The following is a 21,197-nucleotide window of genomic DNA, read 5'->3' as shown; positions in this document are numbered from 1 at the left end:
AAATTACATACCTTTATAAATATATACACATCTCACAAACAAATACAGATTTCAAAAAGAGCTTTCGATGTGCCTGTTTTTTAATTTTAAAAATTTTCAGGCCTCAGTTTCTCTGAATACCTTAAAGGAATAAACACTCCCTTCAAATCACTAAAGACATGGGAGATGGTTCGTAGATAGAAGAAGCTGTTTGGTATACCTTATGGACATAAAGTTCTCCCGGCTTAGTGGTTTCAAAGTTTCCGCCAGCCTCAGCAGCTAAATCCACAACAACTGAGCCTTCCTTCATTGACTCAATCATCTCTTTACTAAATAAAACTGGAGCTTTTTTACCTGATAAAATCAAAGAGAACAGTACAAATTATATTATACTTTTTAACTTTATTTCCTAATTATTACAGTAGTCTCTGGACACTCAAAAATGTAACATCTGAAATATTAACTCTTTCAAGATACCCCGAAAGTCCATCACGCAGTTGAAACTGGTCATCCTCCCAGGAAGAAATATGGTAAGTATGAACTGCAAAGCCAATATGCAGAGGGATCTTGCCATTTGCTTACTTAGTACTGCTCTTCCAAACTGGTTTACATCCAGGACCACTCATGAAGACATAAACATTTTGCCTGTTTCTTTTTGAATGCATAATAGTAAGCTATTAAGAAAACTATGTGCACCTGAATTGGACAATTCATAAAGATCACAAATGCAAGGGAATAGTCAATAGTAATTTATGAATTACAAAATGGAATATTTCCAAACATCTTAACAAACTTCACCAGATTTTCCCACATATATTAAGCTACCTTCATTTATCACAGGATAACTTCAAGGAGAGAAAGGGAAATGCCACGAAATGAAAACAATAGGAAATCCCAGTTTGGGATTGGGATTGGGAATCATGCATACACTTTCATTCCCCCCTCAACACTGTTTATTCTGCCTCTGATGAGTCAAGCCCTATACCTGGTGCTCAGAATATACTGGTAGATAAACAGAAAAGATCACTGTTCTTATGGAACACTCTAGTCATGAGATAGTTGAGATAGTTCCCATTTTAAATTCATTCACTAATTCTTACATAAGATAAAGCACCAAACATAAGGATTTTTCAAGCTAACCTATATTAGTTAGTTCAACAGGGCCCACATTGTCAGAATATCACCGTGTTCAAGTTTCATAGAACAATATATACCTAAGCCAAAAGACAAAGGAAATAAACTTGTGAGATTGGTAGTAGGAAAGCAGAGAGTTAATAGCCTAAGTATCTTTATCTCCTCTTTTAGAAAGTTTTCAACTCTGTCTTTACAGAATGTTAGTAAAAACACTATCGACTTTATAAAGGGAAATTAATATAAAATAAAATTTGCATTCTAATAATCTGTTTTTCAATCTACTTGATTGGCATACATGTGATTCAAAAGAGAAAAATGAAGATTTGTAGCACATATGGGGGAAAAAAAAGTTGTAAAGATACAAATGGGTATTTATATAGTACCTCCCTCTTTCTCGAAGCCAACTTTATACTTCCGAGATAAAGTCCAAATCCCACGGCCTCCTATTACTGAAGGCCTTCCTGACTGGGTATAAGCACTCTTTCTCCCATTCTCTCTCATTACTACCCCCACTGGACCTTCTGCTCCCACCACGCAGGGCTAACTGCCACGTGGTTTGTTGGATAATCTTTTGAGTCTCCATGAAAGAGCAAGAATGAGGAGATATTTTCCCCCAAAGACAACACTCTGAAGTCCTGGTGGTTTCATCACTTCTCAAAATTCTCTGGAAATATTCCTTTCCTCTACTCTCCCCACTACAGTCCAACAAAACCATCTTGAATGTTTAAATTTTACTCAAACATGAGAATTTGGGGATGCAAACAACATACATCTGAGGACTCTCGCCCCCCCCAAAAAAGGTCACGCTGCTGAGCTCTGCAGTAATTTACAGCTATGGATCATATGGTCGCATCCACGTAAACTGGCAAATTTAAAGTGCTAATGTGTACTTTCTAGGTGTTTATGATCATCCCCCTTCCTCTTCTCTAGTCCACAGCCTCTTCTCCATTAACCAGCCTCTTGCTTGCTACAGCTTTCCTCACACCTTACTTGTTCTCTCCAGTCCCAGGCTGAAATGCCTTAAACTGCATTCTGGATCCAGGTCCACCCCCTTTGACTTCTAACTGCACCAACTTTACCGCCATCAACTTCACAAATTTGATTTGGCTTCCAACTAATTCCTCCTGCCCTAAAAGTTCTGGATTCCTTCTTTCTTCTGACCCAGTGAGAGCTAAAGGATCAGTTCCTGGACTATAACCCTACTGACTTTACAAGACCTCATGTGGCCAAAACCATTTAGGCTCCCTAGAAAACACCAGATATACTGCCGATTTGTCTTTGATTTTACTCACTCAACCTTCACAAAACAATTATGCAATAGCTGACACAACTTTAAATGCACAGACCACACACACACATAAACACACTTGCATCTTAACAAAGATAATATGTGTTCTGTCCATACTGTCTGTCTGAAATTTAATCACTTTTGAAACGGTAGGCTATTCTTTCACACAAAGTAATTTATCTAGTCAAATAACTAGAGGGTGAGTTAAAATTTATTTAAGGAGGGATATTTAGAATACATGAAACTATTATAAGTAAAATGCACACAATGAAATAGTATGTATAGACTGCTGCCATAAGGTAAATAAAAATTTTATATACACATATATGAATGTTTCATATATATTTATATACATACATAAAATACTATACTATATAGTTTCTAGTAAATTCTACATTGTGTAACGTTTAGCCATAGCAGGATATCTTTGAGTGGTAAGAATATTTTCTTCTTTGTGCTTTTCTTTATCTCCTAAATTTTCTATAAGAGCTAGTTTTAATTTTATAATTTAAAAAAATCAATAAAGCTACAGGGAATATGATGATGAATATAACAGTGCAGCTGGCTTTAAGCATTCACATGTGGATTAATTTTTTGAAATTTCTAAAAGTGCAGAAATGAAAATTGAAAACAGAAGGGAAAAAATAGAGCCAAAAGAGGAGCAGGGTAGTACATAAAAGTTCCAAATGAGCAAATCCTCAAAAGAATAGTTCAAGAGGAGGAAAGACTAAGAAGGCAATTTCAAAATACTATCTTACCCTGATGGCCTACTAGGGTAAAAATGTAATATATGATAAATGTGGCATCACAAAATGGAAGGAACAAAAGGAATAAGATGATCAGTTAGGTATCAGGGGGAAAAAATCTACCCAAACCTAATATCAGACTTCAAACTAAACTCTAAATTCTATAGATCAGAATGAATTATAAAAGAGAATCAGCCTTCAGGACACCTGGCTGGCTCGATCGGAAGAGCATGCAACTCTTGATCTTGGGGTCATGAGCTCAAGCTCCACGTAGAGATTACTTAAAATAAATAAAATTTTTAAAAAGAGAGAGAGAATCAACCCATAAAGAAAAAGAAAAAAGGAAAACCTTGGTGAATATCTCTCTAGTCTTTGAATTAAAAAGTATTTCTTAAATTTAAAGCAATGGGGAAAATGAGAAAAACATCAATGAATTTAAATATGAAATACGTATATATTCTAGTCCTCAAAAATCAACATGACAAAAAATTAATAAAAAGCCCACAAAAATTTAAATAAAGACAAAACACTAAGATCCTAACACATGAAAAACAAATACAAATGGTTAATTCTAAAAGAAATGGTAACAACCAAATTAAAAAAAAAAAGTTCATCCTCATATGAATCAAAGTTACAAGAAGTGAGATACTTTTTTTTGTCTCTCAAAATGAAAGGTCAAAAAATCATAATAATGGGGGCATCTGGCTGGCTCACTCAGTAGAGCATGGGACTCATGATCTTGGGGTTATAAATTCAAGCCCCACATTGGATGTAGAAATGACCTAAAAATAAAATATTTTAAAAATCATAATAATGTTGAAATGAAACAATTAGCTGGATGATCTATTAATGAGATTATGAACTATGCAGAAGTTTCAGGAAAGCATAATTTACCAACATGTAGCAACTGGCCAAAAATGTTGATATCCACTTGTCTAGTAATTCTACTTCTAAGAATTGATTAATCCTGGGGAAATAAATGAAGACACACACACTGGAATAACACAGAAAAAAGGTTAGAGCATTATTTTTAATTGACAAAAAGCGGAATTAAGTGAAAAGCCCAACTTTGGGGGAACCATTAAATAAAATGTGGTACATTAAAACAAGAAAATTCTACAAAACCATTAAAACATATATACAAAGATTTCTTAAAGACTCATCATGTTACATGAAGGAGAAAACTTATGATATAGTATTAAATGGGAAAAATGAGAAGGATATTATATCTTGATCCAACATGATAAAAATGCATTGAAAAAGGCTAAAATGTTAATAGTATTTTTCACTGAGTAGAGAGATCACAGATGATCTTTATTTTCTACTTTGTACTTTACTGCATTTCCAAAAGTCACATACTATTTTTATAAAAATAATAATAATAATAAAGTACTCCTGCATAATCACAACCAGTTTCTTCTCTAGGTTGAAGACATAAATTAAGAGTTGTACTAGAAGAGGGGCACCTGGGTGGCTCAGCCAGTTAAAGCACCTGACTCTTTTTTTAAAAAAAAGATTTTATTGATTTAGTTAGAGGGAGAGAGAGACAGAATGAGAGGGGAGAGGGTCAGAGGGAGAAGTAGCCTCCCCACTGAGCAGGGAATCTGACGTGGGACTCCATTCCAGGACTCTGGGATCATGACCTGAGCCAAAGGCAGTCGCTTAACCAACTGAGCCACCCAAGCGCCCTAAAGCATCTGACTCTTGGTTTCAGCTCAGGTCATGATCTCAGGGTTGTGGGATCGAGCCCTGAGTCGGGCTCCACACTCAGCATGGAGTTTGCTTGTCCCTCTCCCTCTGCTCCTCCTCCCCCACTCACGCACTCGTGTGCTCTCTCTCTCTCTCAAATAAATAAATAAAATCTTAAAAAAAAAAAGTACTAGAAGAATTAAAACAACTTAAAAATGCCATTAGACCAATCTATTTTCTTATCAATTAAAAATTGCTGCAGCAAATGAAGCTACTCATTAGGACAGCCTCTCAAAGTGCTTCTAAAACACTTACAGAATGAGAGAGAGACCTAACTAAGGGATGGACAGCAAACAGGAAGATTTTTACAACATAAAACAAAGAGAAGAATATATCCAATGTTTAATTCAAATCCTTCAAATATAAAGAGATGTCCCATATACCCCAGAGACAGTCTGGTATAGATTCTAGATATAAGAATAAAAGATCAAATGATCATATCAGGTGTTTCAAGACATAACTGTAGAAGTCAGAAGAGTTAATTAAAGGGGTGCCTAGGTGGCTCAATCGGTTAACCAGGGTCCTGAGATCGAGCCCCACATCCAGCTCCCCACTCAGAGGGGAGTCTGCTTCTCCCTCTCCCTGTCCTCCACGAACTCCCCTCACCCCACTCGTGCTCTCTCTCGCTTGCTCTTTCTCTCAAGTAAATAAATAAAATCTTAAAAAAAAAAAAAGAAGAAGAGTTAATTTTAAAAGGCAGGTAAGTTTTTGTTTGTTTGTTTTTTTAAGCAGGCACCACTGGGCTTTCCCCTTTGACTGCTCATTTCTGTTAATTTTGTAATTTTATCCGTAAAACATGAGGTACGTAAAAAGACCAAAATTGTTACATTTCCTCAAACCACCTCCCCCCCAAAACAACTATGACAACAGAAAATACGATAGAATAAAATCAACAAGGAGATAAATTTTTTTTTATGTATTTCCTGGCACAGTGCAAACTGTGGGTAAGAGATCTGGCATGATGTCCAACTTCATGAAATATTTCTTGGTTCCTTCTTGTTCTTGGACATTACATTCCCTGGTAAGATTATTCTGCTCCCTCCCAGTTGGGGATGTTTATTTCCATATTTTAGCCAAGACAATGGTAGGACACCGTGTAGTCACAGTCATCATTCAAATATTTATTCATTCACTCAACTAATATTTAGTGCCTACCATATGCAGGCTGGATAGGGAAGGAAAATTTTCCCTATAGCTCTGAAGACTAATATTTTAGGACTGAAAGAAGCTACATTCAAAGGTTAATGAACATTTTTATTATCCAAAATAGCTGAGGTATTTAAAGCAGTCATCTAAAAATTTTCATAGTTTCCTAATTGGTTGGTCATTATTTAGGATGAGTAGGGATGGCATAGATTACGGTAGGTATCCTTGAATCTCTGTGTGCATCAGGAATTGACTGTAGGCTGAAAAAATGCCTCACCTGTGCATCATTCCTAGATGTACAGATGTATGGCTGTGATCCATACAAATTCATTCTTAAATATGATTGAATTCATACTCACGTACTTCCTCATTAAGTGAATGCTAAGATGAAGTTTTAAAAGTACTAAAGTTAGAAACTGGTAGAGGCGCTTGGGTGGCTGAATCAGTTAAGCGTCCGACTCTTTGATTTCAGCTTGGGTCATGATCTCAGGGTTGTGAGATTGAGACCCGCATCCAGCTCCATGCTCAGGGAGGAATCTGCTTGAGATTTTCTCTCTCCCTCTTCCTCTGCCCCTCCCCTTCATGCTCGTTCTCTCTCTCCCCCCAAAACAAATAAATCTTTAAAAAAAAAAAAAGAAATTTCTAGAAAAATTACTCATTTCTAAAAACAGCTTTAGGGGCACCTGGCTGCCTCATTTGGAAGAGCATGTGAGTCCAACTCTTGATCTCAGAGTCATGAGTTCAAGCCCCACGTTGGGTGTAGAGATTACTTAAAAAGAAAAAGAAAAAAAATAGCTTTAACAACTATGGATATATAGCAAAAGAATATATCATTGGCCTCTCTGCAAGACTAAATTCAAAAAGAGTTAGTTAGCTTAAACTAAACACCAATGGGAAGAGATGCACCAGAAAGTTTTACAATACATTATACCTCATTGAATGAATCAGGCCTAATATGATCATCTGAAATAAATAAATTCTCAGACTCTACCTTACTGGGAAAAGAATCAAGCCCTCACAGACAACTTTAATCACACTAAACAAATAAACAAAAAATTAAGAGGAAACCACTAAAAATACTAAGAACAAGACACCAAGGGGTGCCTGGGTGGCTCAATCCGTTGAGCGTCTGCCTTCAGCTCTGATCATAATCGCTGCTCAGCAGGGAGTCTGCTTCTCCCTCTCCCTCTGCACCCACCTCCACCTGTGCTCTCTCCCACTCTCTCTCAAAAAAATAAATAAAATCTTAAAAAAAAAAAAAAACAAGACATCAAGATGAAATGGATTTACCACAAAATTTTATAATGATTCTAAAGAACATTTAGCATTATTTACTGGAATTATTCAATAGCATATAATTGGATGGAGAAATTCCTAACTTCCTGGCCTGTAAGGCATCAAATTAGACAAGCTCAAGAAAAATCTTCTGCTTTAACAAGATCATAGTATATTTAACAGTATAGTAGCAAAGAGATTAAAAATACAAATTACAGAATATATTTATCCAAACCAAAATAGATTTTCATGGACAAGCACTAACAAGACAAGGAGAATTTTTAACGTAATGCAATACTATACATTTACTCAATGGAAAATACAGCATGTAAAGACATTATGAACTATAGCATTTATACATAAAGAAATGTCATTATTAAGAGAACACAATTTTGCACTGAACAGCACCCACTTCGTTCGTCCTCTTGTCACTACTCTGATTTCCATTTTCTCCACACAGTCCAGGAACTTCAAGAAAATGACCTCAGAAACACTCCAGATGCAAGCATGGCTGGCCTAAAGGTCATCTCGTCACCTTATTAGTGACGGGGTCAGAAATCCAGATGTAAGCCAAGGGGCATCTCATTGCCCTGCCTCCATGAAAATTGGCTCAGGGATGGGCACTAACCCAATGGAGGCCAATAAGAACAAGGGAAAGTTTGCTCAGGGCTTCTGAAAAAGAAGTTTCCTTGCTCTTCAAGAGGGAACCATTGGAACTGACCTGTCTTATCCTCTGGATGTTGTGTTGGGCACATCAGAGGCCCCAAAGCGCCACTGACCTCTAGCACTGAGGATGAGGCCAACTCACAGAGCAGGGCAAGGTAAGAGAATACAGGAGCACAGCCAAAGCCCCCTGATGTCAGCACACCTACCCACACTTAGGACTGGACTTCCTTCAGATACATAACCCAAGTTATCTCCTTTCTTAAGGCAGAATGTGCTGGAATTTCTGCTGCTGGCAGCCAAAGTCATCCTAATTGATTTATACATCAAAGGCTCTTTCGGAATTTCAAAATCACAGATGGGAATAAAGCATTGGGTCTTAAGCTATAAAAATGCTACAGAGAAGGACAAAAGGTTTTTTTTATACATATATGTATACCTATGAGAAAAACAGGTAATTGATTATGTAATACACAGGAAGTGGCAAGAAACTGCTGAATATTTGCTCCACTGACCTATCATCTACTGGGTCTGTGATTTAGCCAGCCTTATGGTGCATGGAGAAACATACTGATTCAACCCCTCCATCTATGTTATCACTGGCTAAGCTTTACAAAGCTACATTCACGAACAGAGATTCTGACCCAAGCTTAAAGAGTCAAGCAGAGTACTTTATATGTGAGTTCTATCCATGAAACTAGAGAAAAATTTTCTCTGCACAATTATTTGTATAAGGAACCAGGGAGAAAGGCCAGCAAAACCTTGGCTTTTACAAATTGAATACTGTGAGATATTTCTAAATGTAATACTTACGAAATATGATTAGTCAACAGCATATTTTAGCAAATTAGAGAAATCCCTAAAGATCTGTTTAAAGAAGAAAACTAAAAACAAGCTTTTACCTAATTATCAAAGGACCCATTTATAAAAATTTTTAAGGATTATCTTAATAATTCACCTCTCATAGCTGCAAAATTCTGTATAAATAAAAATCAAAATTAGTCAAGATTTTACCATGGCTCCATAAGCAATGGGAATTCTTAAAAAAACAAAACAGTCTACCATATTTAAATAGTAACACAAAGGTACAATATTCTTTTTTTTTAAGATTTTATTTATTTATTTGTCAGAGATAGAGAGCACAAGCAGGGGGGAGCGGCAGGCAGAGGGAGAAGCAGGCTCCCCGCTGAGCAAGGAGCCCAGTGTGGGACTCGATCCCAGGACCCTGGGATCATGACCTGAGCCGAAGGCAGAAACTTAACCGACTGTGCTACACAGGTGTCCCAGAAACATATAATATTCTTATATAAATTATAACATTCTTTGAGTTCCCTCCAACACATTTAGATGTACCTTTGCTACCAAAATGCCTTAAAAATTGAAGCAGTGAATTTTTTTTGCTCTTTTTAAATTTTTTATTATGTTAATCACCATACATTACATCATTAGTTTTTGATGTAGTGTTCCATGATTCATTGTTTGCGTATAACACCCAGTGCTCCATGCAGTACATGCCCTCTTTAATACCCATCACCAGGCTAACCCGTACCCCCACCCCCCTCCCCTCTAGAACCCTCAGTTTGTTTTTCAGAGTCCATCATCTCTCATGTTGAAGCAGTGAATATTTATTACACATTCTGATTTTACTAGTTTTATAAAATAATTAAAAGATTATTTTTAAAAATAGAAATAATACTGTTTATTTCCCAGGTTACTCAACTTAGGTCAGAATGAGATTAATTGACAAAAGAGGTTTAATGAAATGCGTATCTTCAGAAAATTCAGTTTTTCAGGGACCGTCTTATACATTCCATACAGTTCTTGAGAAGGTCTTGACAAGTAATGTCAGATGGAGAGCCAATGCTGATTTTCCAGGCGATGGCAAAATCTCTCCAGTTCGGTGTCATATGCATATGGCCTTTTTGCATATCGGGGAAAAGAGCCCCTCCCAATTCTCCAGAGTCATGTAGAATTATCACAAGGGTCCTTTATAGGGTATATTCTACAGACCTTATTCTTCCTATTAAAAAAGTCAAGGGCTTAGTTGGTTCAGTATCCGAATCTTGATTTCGGCTCTGGTCATGAGACTGAGCCCCAAGTTGGGCTCCACGCTCAGTGAGGGATCTGCTTGAGATTCTCGTTCCCTCTCCCTCTACCCGTCCCCCAGCTCATGCACCCGAGCGCATGCTCGTTCTCTCTCTCTCAAATAAATAAATAAAATCTTAAAAAAAAAATAATAAGACTAGGCATCACCAATGACAGAAAAGAGAATGATGCTAATGCTTTATATGTCAGGCCCTACACCGGATTTTTTTCTTCATCTATTCAATGAAACAGCTCTATGAGATAAAAATTTTACCCCGTTTTCAGAGATGAGGAACCAGAGGTTCAGAGAGACCTATCAGCTAGCTATTAGGCAATGGAACTAGAATCTGAATCTACTCTATCTGGCTCTAAATCCAAGATCTGATCCCCAGTGAATAGATTAAACATAAGCAGATAAAATTACAAGGTGAGAAAAAGGAAAAGGCTATTAGCTGTTCACCAAAATCCATGTTTGTTTTGGGCTGAATTGTGTCCCCAGAAAATTCATATGTTGAAGCCTTAACCCTTAGTACCTTAAAATATGACCATATTTGGAGATATGGCTTTTAAGGAGGTGATTAAGTTAAAATGAGGCAATTAGGCTGGGCCCTAATCCAGTCTGATTGATAGACTTAAAATAAGAGAAAATGTGGATACAAAAAGAGACCAAGACCATGTGAGGACACAGCAAGAAGAGAACCATCTACAAGCCAAGGAGAGGACTCAGAAGAAACCAAACCTGCCTATACCTTGACCTGGGACCACCACCCTCCAGACTGTGAGAAAATAAACTTCTGTTGTTTAAGCTGGGATTTTGTTATGGCAGCCTTAGCAAACTAATCCAATGTTCTGTTATTCCTGGGCACAAGGCCAGGCAACAATTCCCAGCTTCCCTCACAAGTTTGGCCATGTGACTAAGTCTTAGCTAAAGAAATGTGAGCAGGAGTGGTATGTGCCATTTCTAGACATTCCATGCACATTCTTCTATGTCCCTATCCCTTCTGGCTGGCTGGAGGAGAGACCAGGCCTAGGGTGCCCTTCAGAGCCTCATAATGGCGACGGGAACATTGTCCTACCTGAATCCCCAGAGGACCACGTGAAGAAGAGTTGTCCATCAATGTGTCAACCACCAATTACTGTTAACTGAGCAAGAAGTACATTTCCATAATGTCTGAGCTTTTGCGTTGCTTTCTTAGAGCAGCTAGACCACCTCAACACTGAGGCACAAGAAAGTATGGGGAAAGCGGAAAGAAGGATAATACAGAAATGCATGTGGTGGGCCGCACTAGCTGCAAGCAGTAACTCCATCCGTCCGGGGCTCTTCCCCAGAGATGGCCTCAGCTTCCCGATCCTTTTCAACTCAGGGACTGCCAGGGACAGGAACACAATGCTTCCAATCTTGCAACATACTTTTGGAGAAATAACAGACCAAACCAGAATATAATTCTGTGCCATAAATTTTCCTAGCAGAACATTTGTTAAATCTGGCCCAATAACTCACTAAGTGTGCTCAAACACACTCTCAGAAGTCATGTCTGATAAATGGTAATGGAACACTCCCCCATCTTGGCATCTTCCTCCTGATGACAAGTTGCCCTGTTTGTGCTGAAAGCTACCAAGAGGTGTGTAGACAGCCTGTGGTTACCAACCCTTGATGTTGCAACATTTAAGTGTTTCTCTCTGTCCTTCAAAACTCTCCTAACAAATGAAACTTTGTAGAAGTAATATTACAAAATTCCATACAGCCATATGATACATTTAAGGGAGGGGAGGATGACCGATGAATTAGATCAGTCAATAAAACACAATAAATAATTCAAAAAAAAAGTTAGAAATCACTGATCTATATAGCTCTGTACTGTAAGATCATCATGCTTACAGCGAAGGAAAACCAATCTTCTCTGAACAATAAACATTGACTTTAGGTAAAAACTCTCTTGAGGCATCAAAACAATATTATCTTTGTGGGGTTTCACAAATGAAGAGTATATCACTTTATCAGTTATTCTCTTGCCTGAAAGAACAAGTTTGAACATTACTGTGAAGAAGTATTCTTGTGTGCCATATTTCTACTCTTTGGGATAGATAGATTTCAAAAAGACAAGTAATGTCAGATGGAGAGCCAATGCTGATTTTCCAGGCGATGGCAAAATCTCTCCAGTTTGGTGTCATATGCATATGGCCTTTTTGCATATTGGGGAAAAGAGCCCCTCCCAATTCTCCAGAGTCATGTAGAATTATCACAAGGGTCCTTTATAGGGTATATTCTACAGACCTTATCTAGTAGATAAAAGTACTGTTACCATAATCTGGATTGTACCTAAAAAGAGGTCCAAGTATATATGGCCTAAGATATTATAATTTATAATCAAGCAATGAATATCTTCCTTCCTGACTGATAGACACTTTCTAACTCCTGGACAGACCTGCTACTACTTCCTAATTCTATCTCCTGAGAGGCCTAGGTAACCACCTCAAATTGCAAACTTGGCAAGTATGCTGGTTCTGAAAATTTAAGAAAGCTAGGTTCCCAGTCTTAAGTTAGCCTCTGCAGTGTTCCTATCCAACAAAGTGTTCGCTCTCTCATTCCTTGGACAGCACTGGAAAAATAAGAGACTGTAGGAACGAAGACCTAAGGAAGGCACCCAGAATTATATGATGCCCTATGGTACAGACCCACCATGATAGAAAAAAGCCCAACACTTGTGCTGCATGCCCAAGGAGACAGGACCACTACCGGGCAGTAAGACCAGGAACTATGGGAATCCCAGGCACAGGCAGTGCCGTGAATGCAGGAAGAAGAGTATTTATGGCTGAGTAGGAGAAAGCAGAAACTATGGAGGAAGTGGTAACTGGGTTAAGCAGGATTTCAAAAGGCAAGGAAGGGCAGGGATGGCATTCCAAAGAGAAGGAACTGTATGTGCAAAGGCCTGAAAGTCCTTGGCCTATCTGAAAAGGTAATAGCAGCCAGCATGACCGAAATCAGGCCCAGAGAGTAAGAAATCAGTTTAACACGAGCCCAAAGGCTAAATCACAACTAGAAAGTAAAAGGCAACCAATACCCTACCAAGGAGCCTAAACTTTATAGCATGGCATGTGGGGATTGTGACCCAAGCCTAATCACTTTAGGTGACTCTATCCAATGATGCTGGGAACCCAAGCAGTCCAAGTCACTGCCATCACTGCTAAACAAAACCCCAGGCTCCCCAGGAGCTATGGTTCAACTACAAAATAAGGGCAAGACCTGAGTGGGGGGAGGGATGGGGCAGGAAAGCTGGAGGAGCCTATGAGGCTTACAAGTTTGTAGTGAGGCAGTCATCAGGAAGGTTTTAAATGGAGAAGGTTGTTTCTGTCAGAGTAGATTTAGCATGTGCATCACAGTACTCCTGATTCTTCCTGGAATTTAGGTGAAATATGCCTACCACAGAGGCAGTGCTAAACCACTAGGATTCCTCCTCACCCCACCCCAGCCCTCCCTAACTTACCGATCCAATTTTCAACCTGATTCAGTCTGTTCCTGATTAAATACTCCAAGTTTATGTAAAGTCTCCCTAAAAAGGTTCCAGAACAATAGAGATGCTGAAAAATCTTGAGTTTCAAAAAATTTAGGAGAAAAGATTATGAGCACAGCCTGAACATGACCAGAGGGCAGGACTGCCTTACTTTTTTAATAATAGCCCCAAAGGGCAAAGAGCCAGACAGGAAAGTTGGGGAGTCTTCCATGCGTGTAGAGCACCACAAAACAGGACTGTCAGCCCTGTCCTGAAGCTACCTACATTAAGTGACACTCTAGCCCTTAGCCCTTCACCCACCCCAATCCAGGGAGTCCAGATGACAGCACAAGTATGTGGTACAAAATACCAGCAAAATAATTAGCAAGCTCCAGGAATATTTCATTCCACGTACAATCTACATAAATACAATGTTATTGTTCTTTCAAGCCCAAGGACTGAGTGCAGCTTGGAGGAACAAAAATTTGCCAACTCCATAAGATTGCTACCCAAAGCTAGCTAACTGCCCATGTCCCCCTCTCGGTGTCCTTATCCCCATCCGGTCTTCCGTGCAGCCTTCCCAGCACCTGTGTCCCAGCAAGTGAGCTTGGACGACTTCTGACATTTGACTTAATCCCCTTTGGAACCACTCAAGGAAAACTTGAGAAGAGCTTCTGTTCCAAGGAGCTCAACACACCACCAGGTGACGCAGGCAAAGGCTCAGGACATAAACCAGTCAAGGTACAATGTTGAGGACAGTTTTTCAAAGGGCATTTGTGACTTTATAGAATGTTTTCATCTTTTTGTTTAAATGCTCACACTTTCAGGTCTCAGTCCCCCAGGGATATGTAAGATCTTCAGAAAGATCACCTTCTTCCTTATAATATTCTCATTAACTTTTCCTTTTTTTTTTTGGTTTTCAAAAAAAAGTAATGGAAAGACCAGCCCTCTGAGTGCCTCCTCTGGGCCAGTCCACTGGTCAGGGACTTCCTCTAACTTGTACATGCTCTGAACAGATCACAGCTTCAGAAAAGACAGAAAACAGGAGAGGCTCGGTGGAATAGATTAACAAAATGTCTTTAACAAATCCTCTTTAAGACTATTACACAATTTGACCTTTTACTAAAGTACACTTACCATAAAGCCCTGATTTAAAAAATAAGATATTATTGGGGGGAGTAGGCCCTAAAAGTCAGTATGTATTTTATATAAGAAGTCTTGAGCTGTACCGCTTACTTTAGGCTTTATCATCAAATAATAATTCTATATACTACGTCCAAATTATCCTATGTCCAATAAGAGCATGACCTGACTAAAACTAGCTTCCCCTCCAGATCATTTACTCCATGAGGAAATGTTTTAGCACCCTCTACTGGCCACTTGTTATATCTAGTCAGCTCATAACCTCTCCCCAAGGTGCAGCTAACTTCCAAAGTTGGTGGTGGCTACAGCAAAGGCCACCCCATCTCTCCTTCAAAGCCACCTGTGCAACAGCTGGGCCACAAACCACTGCCACGAAAGGAAAGGACAAAATCCTTAGGTGCTCTCCTGCCACTGCTTATTCATGAGTCCTATCAGAGCTGGCAGATTTCACCAACAGCACCATGAGTCCCTGGCTTGCCTGATCCGCATCTACCTCCAGTAACCGACCCTGCCTCATTTCTACACTCACAGATTCTTCTGTGGGCTAGGCCTATATCACCAGCCCATCCCATCTGCTTCATCTCGCCAGCTCTGGTGGAATGTGGGTGTCTGGAGAAACCAGCTCACCTATCTGGTATCACCCAGGTAAACAGAGGACAGAAAGAAGAGCTTGAGGGACATATTTTCCCCCAAGCTCATAGATGTGATATCAATCAACTTCCTGCCCTTGCATGTAGATTATTCAGACAGGGGGTTGGGGGAAGATGCCAGAAGAGAACTTCTCCTCTCCCATGACCTCATGACAACGCAACTTTTATTTTCCACTGTCCCCTAGAGAAAGCAAGGCTCCTTTAGTAGGATCTAACACAAGCAACGATTAACCCTGTAAGCTCTCATTATCTGACCCACTTCCTTTCAGAAAGGAAAATAGTAGAGTCAGCATGGTATTCACTATTCAATAACAGAAGAGAAGGGAGAAGAGGAGGGGTTAAGCATATAAAAGGTGGAGGATCTCTTCACTCCCAAATCTTGCTAGATCAAGCTACTGTTTACTGATTAATAAGTGCCTACTGGTTTGGCATCAATCATCTATTGAGTGAAAAATCTTTTTAAAAGAGGATGTGGTAAAGGACTGAAAAGTAATTCCTGCCATCAAAGAGCTTGCAATTTGGTTGCAAAGACCAAACATGCTAAAGGAAATCATTAAAAAAGTGATAAAGTGTCATATCCTTTAGTAAAAAACATATACCGGAAATTCCACAAATACACACACACACACACCAAGTCCCCTTCTCTTTCTCTCTCATGTATGGAAAAATGATTAAAATATTAATAATGGTCATCTCTGTGGCAATTGCAAGTCTGTATTTTTTTTCTTCATATTTTTCAGTACTATTTGAATGACCTACAATAAGAACGTAGTATCTTAACAAAGAGAACAGAAATAAATTAAAAACCAATTTATCAAAAAAAAAAAAACCAATTTATCAATAATATAAAAAAAGAAAAAAGTTTAAAAATATATTATAAAAAAAAAAAAAAAACCAATTTATCAATGATATAAACAAAGGAAATTGCTTACGAATATAATATGGTATATAGAATATGATCTATGAACACAGTTACATAAAACTATATGGAAAAAAGACTGGAAGAAAATAGATCCTACTATTAATGATCATTTTCATCTAGGGGCTACCGTGATTTTTGTACTTTCTGCCTTTCATGTGCTTTCTTACTTTCTAGAAAATAAATCAATCTTTACTTAAAGAAATTCAAATGTTAAACAACTTTCACTCTCATTCTAAAATATCATTAGTCAAAGTGCTTTACTGATAAGCATGGCTTGAGGACATACCTGGAATAAGTGCTGTGCTGATGAGGATATCCACCTCCTTGCACTGTTGAGCAAAGAGTTTCATTTCAGCTTCGATGAACTCTTTGGACATCTCTTTCGCATATCCTCCTTGTCCTTCACCAGATTCCTTCAAGTCCACCTCCAAGGGCTCAGCACCAAGAGACTTGAACTGCTCCAAAGCTGCAGCTCTGGTAATGATTGAAGGGAAAGCAGTGGTTATTTTAGGCCCTTAATAGAAATCAGGATCATCTTTTACATATACATTTTTGGGGGTTTTTTGGGGTTTTTTTAAGTTTTTATTTAAATTCCAGTTAGTTAACATACCGTGTAACATTAGTTTCACATGTACAATATAGTGAAGCAACACTTCCATACAACACCTGGTGCTCATCACAGCAGGTGCACGCCTTAATCCCCAACATCTGTTTCACCCACTTCCCAACCCCCCCACATCCCTTCTGGTAACCGGTTCACTCTCTATAGTTAAAAGTCTGTTACTTGGTTTGCCTCTCTTTTTTTTCCCTTTGCTTGTTTGTTTTGTTTCTTAAATTCCACATATGAGTGAAATCATATGGTATTTGTCTTTCTCTGACTTATATCACTTAGCATTACACTCTCTAGCTCTATCCATGTCGTTGCAAATGGCAAGATTTCATGCTTTTTTATGGCTGAACAATATTCCATTGTATACATATATATACCACATCCATTCGTTTATCCATTCGTTAGTCAATGGGCATTTGGGTTGCTTCCATAATTTGGCTATTGTAGATAATGTTGCTATAAACATTGGGGTGCATGTATCCCTTTGATTTAGTATTTTTGAAAAAAAAAAAGAATTAGTATTTTTGTATTCTCTGGGTAAATACTTAGTAGTGCAATTGCTAGGTCGTAGGGTAATTCTATTTTCAACCTTTTGAGGAACCGCCATACTGCTCTCCAGAGTGGCTGCACCAGTTTGCATTCCCACCAACAGTGCAAGAGGGTTTCTCTTTCTCCACATCTTCACCAACACCTATTGTTTCTTGTGTTGTTGATTTTAGCCCTTCTGACAGGTGTGAGGTGATATCTCATTGTGGTTTTGATTTGCATTTCCCTCATGATCAGTGCTGTTGAGCATCTCTTCATGTGTCTGTTGGCCATCTGTGTGTCTTCTTTGGAAAAATGTCTATTAATGTCTTCTGCCCATTTTTTAATTGGATTGTTTGTTTTTTGGGTGTTGAGTTTTTTTTTGTTTTTTTGTTTTTTTTTTAAAGATTTTTATTTATTTATTTGACAGAGAGATAGAGAGAAAGCACAAGTAGGCAGAGAGGCAGGCAGAGAGAGAAGGAGAAGCAGGCTCCCTACCGAGCAGGGAGTCCGATGCGGGGCTCAATCCCAGGACCCTGGGATCATGACCTGAGCCGAAGGCAGCCGCTTAACCAACTGAGCCACCCAGGTGCCCCTGGGTGTTGAGTTTTAAGAAGAGCAAACTGTATACACGCAAAACTGGAGATTTTCTTTTGATATCTCTGACTGGACCATTTCAGTTATTTCCAAAAGTATGTGCCACTTCTATGAAAATTTCTTTTCTGAAAGAATAATAATTATAGGGAATTCCAACTTCTACTTACTTCAGTTAAAAAAGGAATTTCACTACCGATAACTCCAACAATCAATTCGTTTCTTGGGGCCCCACTGTCAATGATGATGTGAATTCTGACCTACATTAAGACTTGACCTCAGGGGCGCCTGGGTGGCTCAGTTGTTAAGCATCTGCCTTCGGCTCAGGTCCTGATCTCAGGGTGCTGGGATCGAGCCCCGCATCGGGCTCCCTGCTCCGCAGGAAGCCTGCTTCTCCCTTTCCCACTCGCCCTGCTTGTGTTCCCTCTCTCGAGGTATCTCTGTCAAATTAATAAATAAAATCTTTAAAAAAAAAAAAAAAGACTTGACCTCATTCAAATCACTCAGGTTGAGGTTTTCATTTGTAAATGTTCTGACTTCTGGGGACTTCTCTCACGACTCTTAGAAGTATTTTAACAAAGTGATTTTTGTCCTGTGTCCTCATTAAATTGTGTTTGAAAAAAGCAACCTACAAAAGGTATAAAGAGCCAACAAATTTAAATTATGTAAAAATACATTCACTTTGAAAAAATTAAACACTAGGGGTGCCTGGGTGGCTCAGGTCATGATCTCCAGGTCCTGGGATTGAGTTCACATCAGGCTCCCTGCTCAGCAGGAAGTCTGCTTCTCCCTCTGCTGCTCCCCCTGCTTGTGCTCTCTTTCTCTCTCTCTCTCTCAATGAATAAATAAAAAATCTTACAAAAATAAATAAATAAACACTAGCCGTGCACCGTGTACTGGTTGGAAAACCAGAACCAACAAAGATCTCAGCTCTGTGGTGGATGGTGTGCTTAACTTGCCAACATCCATCCCACTACAGTGAGTCCCAAACTTCCCTGATGACGATTACTTCAGGCGCTTGTTAAAACTTCAAATTCGCAGGCCCCTTCCCAGGGGCCAGCAGAGAGGCCAGAAGCTTATTTTTAGCAAGAGCGGCAGGTAATTCTGGCCATCGGGGAAGTTGGGGAAACTGTGGTCTTCTCCTACCAGTCCCGAGCATCCGTCACGGTCAGAGAGTTGACACAAAAGTTAGGACAGGATTGAGCAAGAGGTCCTCACCCTTTCTGCTGGCTTGAGCAAGGAAACTTCTGGCCCAGATTGCCTGCAGAGGCCAACTTGTGACTCAGGGGAATGAGCCAACGCTGAAGACAACAGAAAGGACAGAAAGAACCTGGTCCTAGAGAGCACCAGTGCACTGCTGACGTGAGTGTGAAAAAGGGAGCCCTTCCCATGAGTTTCCATTTAGCAGAGCTAAAACATTTTCTCAGAGTTTAAGCCAGTTTGAGTTGTTTTCTATTCCTTACAGCCAAAGGGATACTGCTATTTACAAAGTTTTAGAAATGTGTACTATTTTTAAAGAAATAAGATAACTTTAAAATGAGATAACTTTAAAATGACATAAAAAATAAATAAAATAAAATGATGTGTGTGTGTGTGCGTGTGTGTGAGTGGTCACAATTTTGATCAAAAGGTATCTACATAAATATCCGTGAGAAATGATGCCAAAAAATCATTAGCAATTATATCTAGCTGGGAGAATTATAAAAGGTATTTTTAGTTTCTTTCTTAATGTTTCTCTGTATTTTTCAATAATGACCATGCATAATCGGAACCATAAATGCTATTTTGGAATCTTTGCCTTCAAAATAATTATCATTTAAAACTATTATAATGTATCAAAATGTAAGACCTGAATATTTTTTACCTCAAAATTCCACTTCTAGGAATTTATCCTAAGAAAATAATGAAATCTCTCCAAATACATATGTTCTTACATAGACAATATATGCAGCATTGTTTATATACAGTAAAAATGTCCATTTATAGAGGACTAATTAAATAGGTCACTGAACTTCCACACAGCAGAATCCTGTGCAGCCATTAAGTGTATTTGTAGGTAAGTAAAGATCTTCACGATCTACTGTTAAGTAAAAAAAGGCCAGTTAAATAATACTATTAGTAAAATTATCTTTTTAATTAACGTGTAGAAAAGGGAACATATACTAAGATGTTAATAGTTTTCTCCAGGGAATAGGCTATTTTATTTTCACTTTTTGTACTTTTTTATATTTTTCTGAATTGGGGGAATAAGCATGTGTTATATTTATGATAAGAAAAGAAACTGAATGTTATAAAATTGATTATATCTCTTTATATGTAAAGTAGGGCTAATTATCCCTACATCATAGAGTTTTGTAAAGAACAAAGAAAGCGTATAGCATAATGCCTGGAAGAGAGTAAGCATTAGTACAGGTGTCCGAAGAAAACTACAGCTCTTGACCTGCCAATTGTTTTTGTAAATAAAGCTTTATTGGAACACACGCACATACACACACACACACACACAAAGAAAGATTAAAAAAAGTAAAGCTATTATATTTCTAAACTTCTCAATACAGGCATTCGGTAGGATGCTCACTATTGTTACAAGGGGACTCTCTTAGCTATTGTTTGAAAAAATTTAAAAATCACACCCCTTTAATATCACTGGGCAATGAGTTGTCCTTAAGTTTTTAGGATATTTATCTGAAAATATATATTATTCAGTCTTCCAACAAGAATTTATAATTAAGTGTGTTTTCTAATACATTTGGATTTCATATTTATATATGATACCAATCCCTAGTCTCAAAATAGTGAATAATGAGCTATAATTCTTAGAAAAGTATTATGTCCGTTCAGGCACATCTTTCTTCATTGCATACTTGAGCTATCCTAATAAATGGTAAATGGAGTTAAGCAACAGCCATCCTCAAGCTTTCAGCTGTGTGCACAATCTAAACCAATGACATCAAAATACCTAATAAATTCTCAGTAGCTGACCCAACACCAAGTTTCAAATCATCTCTAAGTCAAGTATACACATTTCCATTTTAATGCCACTTACTGTCGCTACAGTGAAAACTTGCACAACCTCCTCTCTCTGGGTTTGGCTGTCTTCGAAGACTTCACATCAGCAAACATTAAAAATTAAAAGACAGCACTACTGACAAGCTTGACTCTGGCTATCCTTGTCTTACATCCTGGTTACTTCAAAA

At 38.4% G+C, this 21,197-nt stretch overlaps 1 protein-coding gene across 6 annotated transcripts in view; it reads right to left on the bottom strand.

Annotated features, from left to right (window-relative positions):
* NNT (nicotinamide nucleotide transhydrogenase) overlaps positions 1-21,197 on the bottom strand; it is an 89,912-nt gene that overhangs the window by 45,356 nt on the left and 23,359 nt on the right. For all 6 annotated transcript variants that reach the window (XM_032415213.1, XM_032415211.1, XM_032415214.1 and 3 more), the window contains exons 7-8: positions 16,558-16,745; positions 200-333 (exon numbers count right to left, since the gene is read on the bottom strand). In XM_032415213.1, coding sequence (XP_032271104.1) covers positions 200-333; positions 16,558-16,745 — 322 coding nt within the window. The remainder of the gene's footprint in view (positions 1-199; positions 334-16,557; positions 16,746-21,197) is intronic.

Source organism: Phoca vitulina, unplaced genomic scaffold (assembly GCF_004348235.1).
Source record: "Phoca vitulina isolate PV1807 unplaced genomic scaffold, GSC_HSeal_1.0 scaffold17, whole genome shotgun sequence".
Lineage (NCBI taxonomy): Eukaryota > Metazoa > Chordata > Mammalia > Carnivora > Phocidae > Phoca > Phoca vitulina.
The sequence above is the reverse complement of the archived record's forward strand: the minus strand, read 5'-3'. Positions and strand labels throughout refer to the sequence as shown.